At 36.7% G+C, this 20,013-nt stretch overlaps 1 protein-coding gene across 2 annotated transcripts in view; it reads left to right on the top strand.

The window, feature by feature from the left end:
* Positions 1-13,136: 13,136 nt before the first annotated feature.
* Positions 13,137-20,013, top strand: part of stx19 (syntaxin 19) — an 11,952-nt gene continuing 5,075 nt past the window's right edge. Inside the window, exons 1-5 of one of the 2 annotated variants that reach the window (XM_015043780.1) lie at positions 13,137-13,358; positions 13,918-13,977; positions 15,649-15,937; positions 17,963-18,199; positions 18,629-18,841. In XM_015043780.1, the coding sequence (XP_014899266.1) occupies positions 15,722-15,937; positions 17,963-18,199; positions 18,629-18,841 (666 nt within the window). In that variant the 5' untranslated portion in view covers positions 13,137-13,358; positions 13,918-13,977; positions 15,649-15,721. The remainder of the gene's footprint in view (positions 13,359-13,917; positions 13,978-15,648; positions 15,938-17,962; positions 18,200-18,628; positions 18,842-20,013) is intronic. The other variant, XM_015043779.1, reaches the window with a different exon arrangement.

The raw sequence follows: 20,013 nt of genomic DNA, 5'->3' as shown, positions 1-20,013 counted from the left end.
GTGTTCCTTCCAAAAGTTTTGCACAACAGTTTATAAGAATTTTGGCCAATTCCTACTTACAGAACTGATTAAACCGAGTCAGACTGTAGGCTGCTTTGCTCAGACAAAATTTTCCAACTCTGCCAACAAATGTTCAATGATTAGGGCTTTTTGATAGTCACTTCAAAACAATGACATGTTTGAATTATTGATCGTTGTATATGCTCTTCTTGGAATATTTTGAAAATGACCTATTTCTGCTAATAATGCTGCTTTACTATGAAATAACTCCATAAATGACAGACAATAACAATAGGCCCTGGGTCATTTCAGGGCCTATTGTTGCCATGAAATGACCCATATCAGAATAATAGCAGCTTAAGTATGCATGAATTGCAAAGAATAGAGGTAGAAAAAAACAATGAACTGACACACTGCTTATTATTATTCATTCATATGTTCGACAAATAGAAAGTAAGCTGCTGATATGCATCCAGCCAAAACACAGGATGAAAGATAAAGGAGATTTGTATGTCAGGACCTCTTCACCTGTACCGCTGGAGAGGAGGAGCATGATTATCTAAAATCAGTCTTATTTATTGTAAATAAAACATTCATATTAAAGCTGAAAGAGTAAATGTGGAAACAGTTGCAGATTAAAACAACCAACACTTACTGAAAAAAAGGAAAAATGATTCAAGAACAAAATGTATTTTCGGTATTTCAAGTTTGAGGGAAAAAAGAAGTGATTTTTGGATGTGTGTGACTTTGGGTCCTGCAAATTATTATTTAGGATGGCTGCCCTGATATAAATCATTAAAAGGGCAATATATATTTTCCGGACACATAGTGCCATTTTATGTCACAATCAAATAACTATGTTACCTTTGGTAGTAATTAAACTTTTACATATAACTTAAAAAAAAAAAAACTTTGACATTTCATGCCATGAATTTGGTGTCGATCTCTAAGAATCTCTTGCTCTTTTCAACACTCCACCTTTAGCATGTCATAACAATGACTTCCCATTGTGCTGTTTGGGATAGTATATAGAAGAGTTGAACTGGGAAGTAGCTCAGCAGACTTGCAGTTCCACCAAATGTTTGCTAACTGCTGCTGCCGCTAGTCTGGTGGAGCTGAGTGGGGAATGAATGGAGGCGAGACTCTCTGAGACTAAAGCACGGCTATCGACTGCAGCTCAGAGGAGGGAGGAGCTTTGTGGAAATAGGAGATGTTATGTAAAAAGAATCCCACACAAGGCCATATTTATTTATTTACAATTGTGTTGTTTTAATCGTCAGCTGTTGATTAAACCCTTTTCATGACCCTGTACCTGTATAAGTCCTAGACGGAGGGGAAGATTCACAGAAGACCCTCTCTACAGACAATGTTTGTTGCAGTCTGGTTACTTACCAAAACTAAAATTTATACTCATTGAATGTAAAATACCATGTGTGAAATAATGAAGTATTTCAGCAGAGGGGAATACAAGTAAGGCACAAAAAAAAAAAAAAAAAAAACCTAACTTAAAGAAAAAAAAAAGTCTCAAAACAGATGAACATGGGTGAATGTTATTCACATGAATGTAGCTCAAAGTGTCTATTTTCTTAAAAGGTTGGCATCTAGCTTAATTATAGGATACATTTGACAATGAACACATAAATGTGCTCATGACCCACCATCAAGTTCCCATTACCAACCTGAGTGTGAAGTAATCCACATTCTGCACACACTCCATCTTGGCAGCAGGGGAGTACCAGATTTTGGCAAAATAGGTTACTTGGTGCCCGTTTTGCTCCTTAGCAGCGGATAATTGCACAGTCTTTGTCATATATTAAGCAATCCTATTAACCGAAACTCAACATCATGCTTCATCATTAGGCCATTACAACTCAGATGTAATCTTAGCTTATGAATTAAATTACCTGTGTCCTACATGACATTAATAGAGTCTGAGTGAGAGTTTTATGTCTGCAATGGGGCTAATGATGATAGGAAATAAGCATTTCCTCTGGGGCAGCAAATGAAACAGTTTAATGTTTGAAGTTGCACAGAACGCACTGTAGGACATTTGATGAAGAGTTTTAGAGCATATTAATGTTTACGTTGCAGTAAATATAATACTAAAGAGTGTTTTGGCTTTATGCTGTTCTACTTTTCAGATTTAAAGAAAACAAAACGCAAAGCTTTTTTGTAAAGTAACTACATGGATAGTTATTTGTCTCCTACACAACTGGGGTTTAACTCTGTTGACACTTTGAAAAGAAAACTACATCAAACGATTTCCTCAGCTTCCTCATGACAGCTGGAGTCTTCTCCAGCTGGCTCAGAGTTCACAAAAAGGGCAAGCCAACATATCCAGACATCATATCAAACTATCAGAGAACTGCAGCAACACAGAAGACATTTTGCTGCCAACCTTAGAGGAGGTAAAAACAGCCCCCAGGCTTCAGTTGATGAGCCTTTTTACCTGGGTTAAACAAAGCCTTGTACACATTTGTTTTTCAATTGCGACAATGTTTGGGAACTCAGACATCCGTCTTGGCAGGGAGGTGAATATTGATGGGGTTAGCAAGATATAAACCTTGAGTTAAACTTCTGCTAGTTTAGAGTGATTAGATCACCAGTAGGAACATTTAAAAATGTTGCAAACCATTGAAGAAGAAGAAACGAGACGATTGGCTCCAATTTCCACTGGGTTCATTTTAAATTATGTAAATTCCAGCCAGTAAAAATAACTGATGCAACATGAAAATTTCAATTTTTCCTCAAATGAATCAAATCAACTTCCTTTCAAAATTTCATAGGATAAGAAAAAACAAAAACAAAACTAAATGAAACATGCGTGTCACATTTCAATCATAAAATGGCCACCATAGTTTTATTTGGTTTCTAAAGAGAAGGGGTAGTGAAGACATGGCATTCTCTGAAACATTATTATTCTTATCCATATTTAACTTTTAAAAAATAAATTTAGTGTCTACACATGCCCTGTGTTCCCATTAGGAGAACTGTTTCATGCACATCACAAAACAATGAAGAGCAGGACCCAAACACAGAGAGGCAGATAGATGAAAATTCAATTGTTCACTTACTAAACTTCAAAAATAGGGAAAAACAACAAGCAAAGTCCAGATGACAAGGACTAAAAGACATCCTGGAGGAAATGTTGGGCTCTGACAAGGTGATTTTTAAGCTGGAGGGTTGATTACTGAACAAGAAGCAGGTGGTTGATTTAAAACTGGGGGCAGCTGTGAGGGAAAGCAAGAAACTGAAGTTGATCTGAGGAAATTTGTTAGAATACACGGAGAACATTGAGGCAGAATACAAATATCAAAATAAAGCACAGACCCAGCGATCATGACAGCACAGACAACAGAGTTTCCCCAAGAGAAACCAGCGTAGCCAGATAAGACTCAAAAAAGTTCATCAATATTTTATCAGTGTTAGAATATCTGGAGCCTTCTGTTGAGAGGCCATAATCAGTCAATATCTTCCCTGCAGTAATTACTTTGTTGTGTTAACTTTGATTACACAGACACTGGTTTTCCAGCCAATCTCGTGTTCGAAAGGAACCGAGAACAAAATAAATGTCTTCTTTCCCTGAAACAACAGCCATGCCAAAAATTTAACAGTGATCTATAGGAATATTTTTTTTGAAAGCTTTAATGTTGAACAGAAAAACAAGGCAGTGAAAAATAAATACAACAGCAATCACTTTAACCACATTTTTGTGTTTGTTTTCCTCTGTTGCCTTATTTATTTGGTGAGCAAACTTCGAGGCGCTGCTGTCGGTCCTGTGATTGGTGGGTTCCTGCCAGATACATTCAACATGTTTCTCTTGGCCCTCCACGTTTCAAATGTATTAAATATCGTAGACAACCATGAAAATACATTAAGTTGATGTGAATTAGCATTTAATGAAAACATAATGGTTGTATAAGAAAATGTTTGGATGAACTGAAAATTACTTTGATTCAATCACCTGGCTAGTTCCAATAAATTTAATCAAAGTAACTAGTATGGAGAGTTATTTACCTTAGTTAACTTACTACAGTTAACAAACACTCATTTTAAGATCTCTTAAATATCTTAATATCTTTTAATCTTTTTTTTTTTCCCCTGTGATGTGCCTAGAATAAATTGGTTCACAAATCACTATTCAATTTGGAAAAGGTTTTCAATGTTAGACTATTGTTGAAAATCAAGATTTGCATCAATGTTTTGCTTAAGTGATAATTAATAATTATGATTTTTAATTTGTCAATTAAATTGTTAAGTTGTTTTTATTTGAATCGGGGCACCGATCCAGTATCTTTGGAATCATGAGTGAAACTTGAAAGCCTTTGTTGAAAGAACAAGTTCATAGCTTCTGCACAGCAGAAAATTTCTCACACAAGAACAAATGATGACTGACACACTTATTTTCAACTTAATCTGAGAATTTATTAACAAAATAGCCCAACATTACATTCAACTGTATTTCAACATTACAGTTGAAATATGCAGTCTAGCTACTGATGAAAAAGACAAAAGAAATATATTGAAAGATAAATGAAATGGGACGCTGAATCCTAACTTCAGCTTATAATTAAAACAGGGAACAAAAAGAAATAAAATCAGCCACAACGTAGCTAAAGCTCAGAGTATCACAGATCAGCGTGACAGTGACAGGGATGAGGCTTAGGAGACCAGAATGTGAAAATGGGGCTGATCTTGTCCAGATCCAGACCCATTCACCACTTTGGAACAAAAAGTCATAGAAACTCAGACATGGGCTCCAGCCTGGCTTTAAAACTGAACAAAGGAAAATGTGGCTTCAGGACTGTGTGCTGTATGACAACAGAGCGAGGACAAACGGAAACAAAAGGAGAGGGAGAACACAGCTCAGATACGACACGCAACATAATCTTGGAGCGTTGTTCAAACTCTCCTTTAATGCATGTCACTTCAAACAAATCACAGCATTTGTAAAACATTTTGAAAACCATGTAGATTAATTACCTTTCCCCCTTTTTTTTTTTTTTTTTTACAATTTTGCATGCCTTCTATGTTGGTCAACACAAGTAAGGTTAAAACACTTTGTGAATAACCAGTGAAAAAGCCCTTGGGAAATGTACAGTTTCATTCATCCCTTGGAAGTACATTTACATCAGTAGAGTTGCAGGATGATCCTGGTTTGATTGTTTATTAAATTATGTGAGTATATTTATGATGTAAGCATCAGTGTCCTCTGAGAGCAGTTAACTGACTTTCACCACCTCAGCAATTTTTTTTTATTTAGGTAAAACTATTTTTACATATATCCACTTTTCTAACCAAATGTCTATTTACAATAAATAGCAGAGCTACAATATGGCCTTGTGAGGGGACATGATGCATTCTGGGGGTGTGGGTTAGTGCTTGAATGATGCATGTGCATATTACAGACAAGGATATACAGAGAGGGAGACAGATTTTTTTCACATAAGTGCCTTCGAAGGTGCAAAAGGGGGATGTGAAGGCCCTGGGCATTGGCTGGCGCATCTAACGGACTGGAAACAAGGCTTTATATTCAGCAATTTATGATCTCAATGAAGGTGAAGGAGCAGAGGAGGGAGGAGAGCAAAGGGAGTACTGATGGAGACCTTGGGAGGTGAAACAAAGGACATTGTCCAAGACAAACTGCCATCAACAGATGTTGATAAGAGACGCCCAGATAGAGATTGCTTCCTTCAGTATTTGATATTTATTTTTGCCCTCTTTCTGCTTTGTCTTACTTTTTTTTTTTTTTTTTTTTTTTAGCTTTTTGGCTGTAATAACAACAAAGCATTCAAGTATATCTCTGAGACAGGTATCAAAGGTAAAATATACACTTGTTACACTCTTTTTAAAGTTTAAAAATATATGAGTAAAGGCAAACCCTATTTTTTTGACATCTTCTAACTTATTTTTACTCTGCCTGTTACTTTATATTATGTGTTTTTTCTTTAGTTAGCGCCTCCATTTACCCTTTCCAAGTTTTTCCTCTTTCCACTGCTGTCTTCCAAGTTTGCATTTGGCAGATTCTCCCTCACACTCCTGGATGTTTATGTTGGCATTTGGCAGGTTGTTATGAGGTCATGTGATTAATCCCCCAGGCAGGAGAAACAACATTAACCTGCCTCTCTACATTTGCCACTGCATCACCTTAGAGAAACACCTTGGTCCAGCAGCTACACCGGAAAAGTGGGAGTATAAGCACATTAAAATTTTTAACAGGGTCCTTAGCTTTCTACTTCAGATATGCAGCCCACAACAGTAAGAGTCGTAATTGTCATTCCCTAAATCGCCCAAAATATGTGTTTGGATTTAATCAGATGTTATGTGGTATTGCTAGCCAGCACATTAGTTTGTGTTGTAGTTTTATTATTATAAATACAGTTTTTTTTTTAAATAAAAGTTTTACTCTGATAGATGTATTCTGTATGCCTTTGAGACAGAAAAACAACAGTTTAATAATATACTGTTGCCTTGTTAAGAGGCTACATCCTGTGTCAATATTGCAAATATTATTGCAGCATTTCATTCGAATCTGTGGACAGCAAATGGTGAATAAGTTACTGTATGAAATCAAAGTTTTTTCCCCCCATGTCCTCCCTGGAAAAATGTTTTACTTGAAAAGAAGTTTAAAAGAAATTAAAAGGGAGAAAGATAGTTTCCCTTTTTCTTTTCCTTATTAACAACTTAGATAATATCTCTTTAATATAAGGTAATCTAATCATCAACACTGACTAATGTTAATGGTGTTTGCTTTGCTAAACCTGTTTAAGGCAACAAACAAACAATGGAAGCTAATTTTAGCCACTTCCATCAGAACATTTACTTTGATTCTTTCTTCTTTTAGGGATGATCCACATCTCATAACTACAGGTGATGGTTGGAACATAGACGTATAAATAAATCAAGAGTTTTACATTTTTACTTTGTTCTTTGGTCACCATTAAGAGGACTCGTATTCTTTACTGCATTCAAAACCCCAATCAGTTTATCCAATTTCCACTCTGTCCAATCATTCCACTTGAGGAAGAGACTTACCTTTGCCAGTGGGGCCAACCAACCTTTTGGGGTCTCAGACTTTGAAGGGAGGACCTTGTGGGCAAGGGAACGTTTCTAGATTTAGATTTAACTTGATGAGACATGCTGTATGGTTAAAAACTCTCAGTGTGCTGCCTTTATGCTGTCCAAAACATATGGCAAACTACTCAGGACTGTCAAACGTTAAAAAGTCAAATGGGAGTCAAAGATCTGTATACACAACACCAATAAGCAGTGGAACTTGTGAATGATAAAATATATATTCTGTCAGGTTTGTTTCTCTTGATGTCACTGCACCCCACAGCTTTGTGTTTTCTCCTAAACATTTGTCTGTAGCATCCAGCCTTCTGCCAATGTTGGGATCCATCTGTCTTCCTCTCTGTTTGATGCAGATGGAACAACATGACAAGGGCACGGGAGCCAATCCATTCCAACCTTGTCATTTGCAGGCATTTCGATCTGCCACAGCACTCTTCCATCTCGATTAGGGGTGTCCTGCTGTGGAGAGACAAGCCTGTGGAAGTGCTTGTGCATGTTTGTGTGTGTGTGTGTGTGTGTGTGTGGGGGTGTGTGTGTGTGTGTGTGTGCGTGTGTGTGTGGTAAGGAAGCGGGAAAATGTGGTCTTTAGCTGAGGCAGTACTGTGATACTCATCCCTCTGAACCTGTCAAAACCAACACCATTGTCATGTTGAGGTTGTGAGGAGCAATGCCACTTTTCCACCTTCATGGGAGTTACTGTTCCTAAGAGATGAATAGGAGATGCTAGATTAAAAGAAATACATGTCATAGATTTAGTTATGTGGTAATATGGTACAAATGATGTGTTGATGTTAACTTGAAAACCAAGGTTTGGTTTGCTTTTAAAAGCTTTGTGCATGCTGACATGTTTCCTGTTGATCAGGACACCCTGGTGCAGTGTTTTCCAAACTTGGTCCTCAAGTAGACCTGTTCTGCATGTTGTATGTGTTTCCTTGCTTTCAAAAACCTGGATGAATGGGTGATTAGCAGGTATGCTGGAACATAGACACATCTGATACAAGTTTGGGAACCATTGTCCTATAATATATTGTGCATTGGAGTTTGAAATAGGAACATATGAGAAATACATTGAAAACGGAGAGAAAAAAAAACTTGATCTCATTTTTTCCTCTTTTGTCTCAAATAATGCTCCAACCACCTCATCAGATTTCCCAAAGCAATGTGCAAATTTAGTCACATTGTACACAAGTTATGATAGTCAGAGGACAACATTCTACACAAACCTGATCTGGACTTAATCGAGGCTCATTCCCACCAGAGCCAGGCAGATGAACATTTATTTACAGATGAGGCGATTCCTGATGTTTGCTGTATTATTTCAGTACAGTCCCATCTTGTTCAAACAAAGATACAGTATTATAGAAGACTCCCCCCAATCAAACACACACACGCACACCCACACGCACACCCACACGCACACACACGCCAACACTTCTCTGACCTGTTCCGTGTGTTTGTCCAGGCTAAATATGCTTACTGATCTATTTGGGTGACCACAAACCTCACCAGCCAGCTTTTAATATTTATCTCAGTCTGTTGTTGTATAGTTGTCCTTCAGAACACAGTAACAATTCTGGGATGCACTGCTAAATTTACCTGGATTGTTTTATGATAAGGATAATCTGTTCCTTTTGTATGTCTTCCAGACATTAAAAATGCTAAAAAAGGAATAAAGTCAAAATTAGACAATTGATGAAAAGAATTAAAGAATCAACTTTGTAAGTAATGTTAATTATATTCAGTTACCATTTACCACCCATTTAGTAAAATAGATGATAAATGTTAAATAGGTAAAAGTCAGTCTTCACACAATACAGATGGAATACCATTTGTATGGTATGATAAGAAAAAAAAAAGGTCTTTCATTAGCTTTAAGGCTTTTTGTTTCATTTTAATTATCATTGCTGAAAAGTGATGATAAATATTCATTTTTCAAAAATAAATATTTTTGAAAAATCTGCTTTTTCAAAAATACTCAAAATTCTAACCCTTCATCTCAAATCTTTTCTTCTGGTTAACTTAAATTTTCAACTCTTCAAAATGCAAAGTTAGAAAAGGTCACTGGAGTTAATATTGATGAATTGTTGGGTATTCATTATTTCAACCCTTTGCCTTTTTGAACTTAGTTTTGGTTGTTTCTCCAACTTTTTATGGTTGAAGAATTACAAGATTTAAAGTGATTTCTCAAAACATCACTGAAAAGATATAAAAAAAAATTGACCTGCAATTATGGGGTTTGCTGCAATGCCAGTAAGGATGTTTCCATTGATAGTCAAGAAGGATATAAATAACTTTCTACATGCTTTTCTATAATAAAATAAATCTTCATAGTCCATAATATTTTATGAAAGCAGATTGTTACACATGGGGCTTTGGAACCATGTTTTATGGAAATAAAGTGTATTTTAGAAATGTTCAGAACATAATAAGCAATGAAGATAAATTACACTTGAGATCTGAGCACTCTTGTGATCATCTAGTTCCAACCCTATTTGAAATGTTCCTCGATGTTGGTGATAATGCAATGGGTAAACATTTCTGAAATGGAAGTGGCAACGTACTATAGGTACAGAATGAGACAATAAATCAAAATGCAACAAATAGTTCCAGAGCTGAATTTTAAAAAAACGATAGCAGGAAAGTTTTTATTGTGATTGTGATGTGACGTTGGTGATTTAGGATTAAACTTTACACTGATATATCCTATGTAATTAAAAATGGAACTAAACCTACAATACGCTCATATGGAAATTAAAACCAAAATGACCGAAGGCAAAAAGTTCTTCACCTACCAAGGGGAGCATGTAATTTTCAGGTCACCGAATGTCATTTTAGTAGTCAAAGGCACCAACCCTGGTATCAATCTTAGGCTTAATGACAATGGTTTTGACCTCATTATCCTTGCCCCCCTGACCATCCCGTTCCCCTTACTCATTTATCTCTCTTTTTTTCTTTTTTAATTCTCCTGGTGTGTGACCCATATATCAGCCTCACGCTGGTCTTCTTTGAAAAGTCGGATATTGCCCTGCTATGTCATCTGTACATGGCATGATGGAGGTCTCTCTGTGACTCCACATAATTGAAGTGTACACCATGGCAATGCCACTTCTGCTATTGGACAACTTAATGTGTTTTTTCATTGCAAAAGCAATGATTATAGCCATATGTAGCTGACATCAAGTGAAAAGTATTTTGGTAATAGCATAAACTTTTAATACCTCATGTACCGTTTTATTAACGCGACATTCACAGATGCTGCATGTCTTCTTTCTCTCTCATTCAAGGATGAAGCTGAAAGGTTGTTTGGGAGTTTTTCTATCCCTCCATTTCTCTCTAGTTCTCTCTTTCTTTCTCTCGTTTCCTTTCAATGAAGAGTATCAAAGCTCTGCTTCTGACATCCCCTCTGTTATAGAAATACCAAGAGAGCTCTCCAGCAAACTCTACTTGATACAGTGACTGAGACATCCCGACATGCTCTGCAGAATTGAGTGTATTTGAGATAAAACACCAGGGAGATATTGCACTTTAATGCTTTTCAGATCATGTTCTTCCACAATTAGGTTTACGAATGGCGACATGTTCATCTTGAAATTCTTTCTGTTTATTGTACTCTTTTGCCTTTTTAATACTTTCTCATAAATAGTTATTTCCTTTCAGCAGACCTCACATTTATTCTGTGTCACAATGCCTAAACTGCAGCCCCCGCTTTTCCTCCACTGTGGAGATGAAGCCATTACTGTTTGAAAACAGTTATCTCGTTTTGGGGGACATGTTTTAAAGTGATGTGTTTCCTTTTCTGATTATAGCATTTTTTTTTTCAAATAACTTTTTCTTATGTGATATAAATGCATTTTTTCTGCAAGTATTTACAGTGATTAGTCTTTGTACATCACATTATATATGACTAGCCAAAGCTGGTTTATGCACATTCATGGTACATTTCAGTTAGATGTTTATGGGTTTAGGTTTAGCACACATTATATGTGAAGCCTAGCTCTCTAAAAATCTAGTATGCCACCATTTCCAATCAAGTTTATTTACCGGTAATCAATTTTTATTCAGGTAATTTGTGGGGTTTGTGCTTGTGATGTAACCCATTTATCATAGCACTCATGGTGAAACATTTAGAAACAGCAGATGATCAGGTTCACTATGACTTTAAAGGGCAGCATTTTTTTTTATTTTTGGATGTTTATGATCACACGGGAAGGTCATAGGTCAGGCCAGTCATTTGTTTGTGGAAAACATGCATGAAAGGACAGAGTAGAGTTTGTTTCCATCCACCTTCGTTGAGCCTCAGAGAAGCTTTGTTTTTTCGCAATTAGTTCTGGAAATATTGTTAAAAAACATGTCAATGAAGATGAAGACAACTTTACTTTTATGTCTGAGTCATCATGAAACTATTTCAATGCTCAAAGTTTAGTTGTCTGTCACTATATGTAGAGCTTCATGCATAGGAGACTAAATTCTACAGATTGTACTGAAAGAATGATGCTGTCTTATTAGAACAAAGCAAAAAGAAGCACAACTAATTAATTAAATTAATTATTATGACGTAAAAATAATTCTTAAGACATATGTACATCACATGCTCTAATGTGTTTCTAATATTTTGGAATATTTAAAAAAATATTTCCATATCAGTAAAGGCAGCTATGCAAACTTGTTTTGAATATCATTTCCCAATCAGTATGCAGGCATCATGGTGGCACACAGACACTTAGCTTTTAGTTCAATCACATTTTGAATAGACTAGAACCAATTAAGAGATTTCAAGATGGGATCATGTTTTCCCAAAGGTTTGTGAGGTTAATCGCTCAGCAGCGATAGAGAGAAAATAATCAGAGCCAAATGATGAGTTACTAATCATCCACAGAACACAGGCTCACCTTCTGCACTGAATGCTTGTTTCCATTGTGATAAGGTTGAAAGTAACTCGGTATAATCAGTACAAGCAGTTTACCTTTATTGTGAAAAGCACATCTTCCTCTTAGGAATAATTTGGGTTACATGATCTCTCCTAACTATTATTATTTATTTTATTTTATTTTTATTTTTTTGTCCTATGCAACTAAAGTATAATCTGCGAAAATTGTGATGGATGCTTCAGTGTTACATAAGTTACAAATCAGCCTTTCCGTGGTGTCAGTAGAACAAGCAACAAGGCTGGTTTTGTCCAGCTTGTTTCATGTCGGCTGACAAATGTTGAGATGTGTGGGGGAAGTTTTTTTCTTTGTTGGTGTCGAGGAAAGTGTTTTGCCCTAAATCAGACAAGCACCATGGTGTTGAGAACCTACTGATAGACAAAGACATAAAGAGACAAAAAGAGAATTAGACATTAGGACAATACTGTGACACCAGAAGCTAATATGGGAAACAATATTTTTGCCAAAGAACTAGGGTAACAACCTACAATCAGCATATATAAACATGGAACGGATATCTACAATTTTTATATTCTTATTTTCAACCAAATCTCTTCAAAACCTAATTAAATTGTTTCTAGTAAAATTGCTGTAGAAACCTCTTTTTGTATGTGCTCAATTTCTCTAATAAACTAAAAAAAAAAAGAACTTTCACAGAGCAGGAAAGAGCAAACCACTTTACTGCATTGTTCTGAGTGAAACGCTCCCTTCCCGTGTTGAAAGCATTCCTGGATATATGGGGCCTGTCAGTAGAAATTTATCAAAAATGCTCAGCAGATATTCTGGGGTCTAACACTCTTAGATCAACAGAGATTTAAGCTGGGAATTCAGCCACTTCACGTAAAATTAACTCAGCAGATCAGGAACCTAATGCTAAGGTTGACACCCAAACCACAATTCCTATTGTTTGGCATTAGCTGTGTACACAATACGCTTCTATTTGCTCTGCTCTATTTTCCTCTTCAAGAATTAGCCTTGGGGCAGGGTTTATGAATTCACTATGCCACCCCTGCCTCCTCATTTACTTAATCGCGTCACCTCTCATTTCTTTGTGTAAGTAAACAGGCCTTCAGACTGCTGCCTTCTTATTGGCCGTCTGCAAGGTGTGTTTTTTTTTTTTTTTCCTTTCTGGAGAAGGGGTGGTGCTTGAAACTGGCTTCATCAGACTTCCTTAAAACTCTTGGAGCTTTGAGTGCAACTTTTTCTGTGAAACAGCTTTTGGTATAACTGTTGCTAAGCGTTAAAATTACCTACGTACAGCTTCTAAGGATCAACAGGAGATCATGGAGTTACAATAACTGATTCCACTGAATGTCTAAGTAGGACTCTTCACCAGAAAATCCCTGATGAAACACTGAGGTAAAGTATAAAATTCAGAATTCAACTTATATTCATGCATTTTAACTTCCATTTAACTGTTTTCTTAGAAATTATGATTTAAAGCAGGTGTAATGTGTATGTACGGTCAAACCTATGGATGTTATGTATTTGTGCTGGTTTCTCTCCATTATTTGGAATTTCCTACTTGGAGTATTCAGTCAAAGAAAATATTTGCAACAGAAGCTCAACTGCTTGCCTGGGAATTTGGAGCACCGAAACAAGAATATGACATAATGTGTTGAACTACAAAGACAGAGAACAAATGAACAACGCACAGTTCTCCGATAATACCAGCATGGAAATAGGAGAATATCAACAAAAGGCTTCCGTCAGAAACATAGACAAAGGAGCAGATGTATGGAAGGAAAAAACTATTTGCTTTTTTATGGAACAAAGAAAGAGAGAGAGAGAGAAAGAGAGAGAAGTTGAACTCCTTGAACCGTGTTCCACTTTCTTTCGGGTTTTTAGGCTAAACACTGCAGAATGTGCTCCTAAATCCTTCCAGCAATTTTTTAATCAGCTCCTCTGTGTGGAACAGGTAGGGAGGAAAATAGAGGGCAAAATGAGGAGTTCAGCACAGAGGATACTCATTTCTGAGGTATAAGACTTTTATATTTGTTGAAACATGTACACACAAAGTTGTGCTTTTAGAAACTACAGAGAAATAGGTTAGTCTGTGATTAGCAATGCTTCATTTCCTAACATCCAAACCCTCTGTTCCCACAACACGATCACATGCTCACCAAAGATTACGGCCTGACCTCTAAGGTACAAATCCGTGTGGTACGAGGGCAGTTCAGAATGTTTGGCATGCTGTTTTAATGCAAGACAAATAGTTGCCAAGCGTAAGTGACTTAGAACAAATTAGATTCTGGGTTTCATGCTTTCTTTCTGTACTGCATCCTGCTTTAGAACTGCCACAATAAGCATATTAAAATACCCACTTAAAAATTGCTGGGGTTAGAGTTACTCTACGCATTTATTTTACTAGTAATATAATAATATTCATAGTTTAGTTTATGTGGGTACAGATATTGTTGTTATATATTTTTTTATTAAATGTAATTTGCACACACTTCATTTGCGGTACACTTCTTTCCTTAGAAAGAAAAAAGAAAACTGAAGTAAAGCTCCTCCCAAGCTTGTTTTTGTTGGCTTTGCTGATAAAGTCAAGTGACTCAGTTCTCATGGGTAAATCTTCTCCAGTCGTTCTGACTGATGCTGTAGATAAACAAGCAGATAAACGTAGTCCTTTTCCCCCTCATCATGCTGGTTTTATTTAGCTAAAGCATGCTATTTTAGTGAGGAATGACAAAAGTTTTATGACAAAAGTTTTAAGTTCTAGCTAGATTCCTAAAATAATAATAATAAAAAACAGATGTATATGCATGTTTTTGTACTATTCAAATTCAGCACCTTCCACCCGTACATCCATTATCTTCGGATGTTGGGGGCAGCAGACTTCCCTCTCCTCTTCCTCTTGGGTCAGCTCCTTAAGGGGGAATCCCAGGGCGTTCCCAGGCCAGTTCAGAGACACAGTCCCTCCAGCGTGTCCTGGGTCTTCCTCTGGGTCTCCACCCGGTGGGACCTGACCGGAGCACCTCATCAAAATTGAAGCTTATAAAAGTGGTGTGCAAGCCACCAATCCTTTACTTAACATTTGATTTTAACACCAACTTATTATCCACCATATAATTTTGGATGACATTTTTTTACTTTATTATTATTATTTTTTTCAGAATCAAGTATTTAAACTTAAAATGTGATTTTCCTCTGTGTCTTTTCGTCCCTTTGCTGTTTCTTGTTCACATAATTCATTTCTTTTCCGCCTTCTTTCATTTCATACTTATTAAACTACCATTGTATCCATTTACTTAACCATCTTATCTCATCTGGGTAGTGATACATTTCAATAAATTAATTGAGATAAACATTTTCTCACACATGCATCCTTATGTTAATTGTATTGATTAATGTGCTGAAGTCTCTTGCAAAACACAAGCATTTTAGACCTCAATGCAACTCTGACTTCCAGCAATCAGAAAATGATGTTTTCTTGAAGAAGAACATGAGTACAACATTGAAAAGGATCTTAAACAAGTGACATGTTTCGGTGAAGGATCTGCAACTATAAACCACCTGAATATAATTTTTATATCAGTGGTGGCTGAAATTTTCAACAACTTTTCAATGTATTTCTTCCAGTTATTACGAGACACGGACAGGTGTGTGTCATGATGAACCTCACAAGTTTGTTCCTCCTTTTCAGAATCATCCCATCAGCACTGCCGATTTCAGTGTCTTCAAAGACGTCGTAGTGTTGAAGAGAGGGGGTTTCCACAATGAGAGATCGGTTGGAGGAGCTGCATCAGACAGCTCAGGAGTTGTCAGGGACAACAGCCAACCCTTTCTCAGAGGAGGGTGATGATGATGATGAATCTGTGGAAGCCGGGACCATTACACAGCAGGCCGTGGTGTTTGAGGAGGAACCAGTCATTCAGAATTTCCTCTCCGAGGCTCAGCAAATCAGAGATGACATCTCCACGCTTGAAACAGAGGTTAGGTGGGGAAAAAATGACAGAGTCAGGCTAAAGTATTCATGCCTTGTGAATGTTGCATCAACTTTCCACACATTTCTTCTGGAGGTGAAAGGGTTATGACTGTGCCAGCTTTGCACATGTACAGATGGAATTGCCAATTATTTCCTAGCACAACAGCTCAAGCACAGTCTGACGGGCTGTGGGGCGTCTGTAAGGATCAATTCTGAAGTATTGCCACAGATTCTAAAATGAATTCAGGTCTGGGATGTGACCATTCGGTTATTACGACACATTGTTTTAAACCACTCCATTTTAACTTTGTCTTCCATTGTCCTTGACATGTTCACTTCAAAACACACAAAATTGTACCAAGTGTTTTTATCGAGTTTCTTGTGCAAATATCTCAATAGACTTGAATACAACAGCACTAATTTAAAAGTAACTTTTCATCAATACAGAGGAGTTCGTTTAAGTAATTAATTATTGTATATTGATAAAAGCTATTAGTTTCAGTCGCAGACATTTTCTCTTGAAACAAGACAATTTTCCTATGTTTAAGTGAAATAATCTGCCAGTAGAAGTAGCAATTTTTACCAATGTGCAAGTTACTTGTGAGTGAGATTTTTTTTAATCCAAGGCTAATAAAATATTTGAACTAGAAATGAAACAAAACATAAGATTTTGTGTTATTGCAGTGTTAGACCTCCACTCCAGCCTTGTCTTCTATGTGGTTTTCTTCCAGGATTCCCATTTAATCCATAATCCCTACGTCCTTGCTAAAGAAAACCCACTCTACATCACCATCGAATTTTAATCTGGGAATGGAATGTTCTGGGTTATATATAGCGTTGCTTTTCCACCATGAATAGTGTTTTGCACGTGGGACTAAATGTTCATTTTGTAACAGTCTCAAGTTCATCTTTAGCCACAAGTTTACTTTTTCTGCTACAAAATTTGTGGCAAACTCCAAACAGTACGTTTCCTGTCGTCGCACGCTTTCTCCGCAGAACTGATTGATAAATGTCGAAAGCTTGAAATACTGTTTTGTAGCCTAAACCTGCTGAAGCTTTCTCCTCTATTAATGTGTTGCTTGGTTTTTAGGGATGCTATTTATTAAGTAATATTCTGTAATGAACCTCTCAGGCTTTCACAGAGTTGTATTTATAATGAGATTAAATTACACACCAGCCTGGTAAAAACCAGCTTCTTCTTCTGCGCTGTACAGAAGGTCTGAAACAATTGCTTGCTGGACTCTGCTGAAGTTTTAAAAGACCGGATCTAATTTTACCCAATCGCTAAAATTTTGCCATGACATATGTAATCCGCCTGCTTGATGAATCTTACTGGAAATGACTCTGAGCGGATTAGGTCCATAATGACTCAATATTTGAAAGCGTGTTCAACATGGAGTGAATGGCTTCATTCATTTCCTCCACCACCATTGCCAAGATGCCACCAAGATCGTATTAAGGTGAGCTACAATTCGAAAATGGACGCAATCTTTCACACTTTACTCATGTGCCAGGTTGAAATTTCACCAGAAAAATCCAAGATGGAGCTCTGAAGGGAGATGAGAATAAAATAGAAATGCGTAGAAAAGCAGTGGCCAGGCTGACAACAGACAAGTGATATTATTACTTATGAAAGTAGTTGGTTGCACTGCTTTTTTAAAGGGTATTAGATTTAGGGGAGTGAATGCAAATATACTATACTTTTTGTTTATTAATAAAAGCTTTTGAAAAATATTTCTAATCTTCCTTCAAAATCCAAATTATGTGCTGCTTTGTGTTCATCTCTCTTACAACATTTAATAAAGAGAAGCCTTGTGGTTGCAACATAACCACCAACCATTATCACCAACCACTTTTCACAAAAACTCATTTTGTTATTGATATTCCTCTTGTCATTTTATAATTTTCTAAATGATACAATTACATATTTGCTAACTCATATTTAACACGGAGGACTGACTTGAGGACTGACGTGTTTTCGTTTCAAGTTATGTTTGTGGCTCCTACTAAAACGTTACATCTACCGCTGTAGGTCCTGAAGTTCTGTCAGCAGCAGAAGACCCTGGTGGCAACCATGCGTCGCTTCAGCGTGATGAAGAAAGAGAGCAGCATAACACGAGACATCAAGCTGCAGGCCGAAAGCCTCCACCGCCGTTTAGACGGCCTTTCAAAACAAGCCCAAAGAACTGAAGACCAGCTGGGAACCAATGCTGTCGCAGTGAGAATACAACGCTCCCAGCATGCAGCTCTGCATCGCAGATTTCAGCAGGTCGGAAAGGACAGCCTTCCCTTTGCATTTGACACTTGAAACAACTTTGTTTTGCTGCCTCTATTCTCAAGCTGCACGAATGCACATGAATAGAAGATATGCTTCATAAATGTATAAAACACATGGAAAAATGGAAAGATTGAATAAGAAATCTTTTTTTTCTCTCTATAAAAATATCTATATTATAATAAACATACTCACTTAGGAGTGTAAAAACAGCAGTGATAGAACTGAGGCACATATAATTACTTACTTTTTGTCTTTCTACACCAACATGTGCAGATGCACAGTGAATGCATAGTGTGACGAAGCTCAAAAAAATCAAACATAAATTATGTATGTGCTAAAAAAGATGGGGGTGAAATGCCCTCTCATTCTTCAACCCCCGCCCTCCTTTCTCATTTTCTCTTTTGCTATAATTACTTCCAGGTGATGCGCCAGTATAATGAAGGTCTGCTGACCAAGCAGGATCGTTGTAAGCACTTCATTATGCGGCAGCTGGAGATATTGGAAAAGAGTGTAACAGAGGAGGAGGTGAATGAGATGGTCGCCACAGGAAATTGGGAGGTGTTCAACGAGAACCTGCTAAATGATGTCAGAATCACACGGTCACAACTGTCTGAGATCGAACAGCGACACAGGGTAAGAGCAAAGAAAAAAGGGTCATGAAGTCTGGGAAAATGTTTCTTTAAAAAATTATACTCCCCAAATAGCTACATGGAAAGATTTTGATAAAATAAATCTTATTTTAACATTAATCTTCTTGACAAATCAAATAAAATCAAATAGAATTTGCCAAAAGGAAACACAAATCTTTCTGAATCAGACCCTCTGCACGTTTGATAAAGACCAGCAGTGACTAGTAACTAATCACATCCACTCAGTTACACTCAGAAAAGAAATTTACTTTTAGGAGTAGTTTTACTCTACCGTACTTTATGCTTTTACCAGATTGATATTATGAAGTATTGCTACTTTTACTTGAGTACAATTTCTGGATATTCTGCCCACTGGGATCAACCTCACGAATTAAGAACAAACATGTGTTAATAGAAGATGCATGAGATACAAACCTACAAGCTTTGAATTTAAAATTGATTTTCCATCTGCTTCTTATTGTGCCTTTGTCGTTCAAAACGTTACAGAAAACACTAGATATTGTCGCTGGAAGTACTTCACATAAGTTTTGAATTGGAAAACAAAAATGGTTTGGAAATGAGATTTTTCTCTTGTAGTGCAATTGTTATTTATTTATTTTCATTTTAATCTTTAAAATAACAGTCTGCACTTGTATTTTTTTCTGGTATATTATATCATCATAAAATACTAAGTCAGATCTTTTTACTCATTTTTGAGCATTTTCTTCAATGGCTACTTTTACTTGAGTGAAATTGTACTGGCCTAGTGCTGCTGTTACTTAGTACAACTAAGTAACAGGATTGGATTTTCTGAAATTTGGAAATTCTTATTTCAGCGTGAAAGGAAGAATGAGCTTAAAGCTCTCTCAGGTTTTTCCTTACGTCTTTTTTGGCAGACCTATCACAACACTGCAGTTCCTAACAATCCTAGAAATGTTCCTATAAATGGGGAAGGTTTCTGCATTTCTGCCATCAGTTCCATGAAACAAGAACACTATTAGTATTTTTCTAATTTTATCAGCAGCACAACAGAAAACGGTTGAGAGATTTTTCTGTATAAATTGAATAAGTGGTTTTGTGCAGTAATGGTAGCCTGTTGTGGCAGGTGTTCGACAAAAAAAAAAAAAAAAAAAAAAAAATAGGCACCCCACTTAGCACCAAGGGGGGGTTCCCTTT

This window comes from Poecilia latipinna, unplaced genomic scaffold, assembly GCF_001443285.1.
Source record: "Poecilia latipinna isolate Pla-1442-1.1 unplaced genomic scaffold, P_latipinna-1.0 Scaffold648, whole genome shotgun sequence".
In the NCBI taxonomy this organism is placed as follows: domain Eukaryota; kingdom Metazoa; phylum Chordata; class Actinopteri; order Cyprinodontiformes; family Poeciliidae; genus Poecilia; species Poecilia latipinna.
This window is presented reverse-complemented; position numbering and strand designations above follow the sequence as displayed.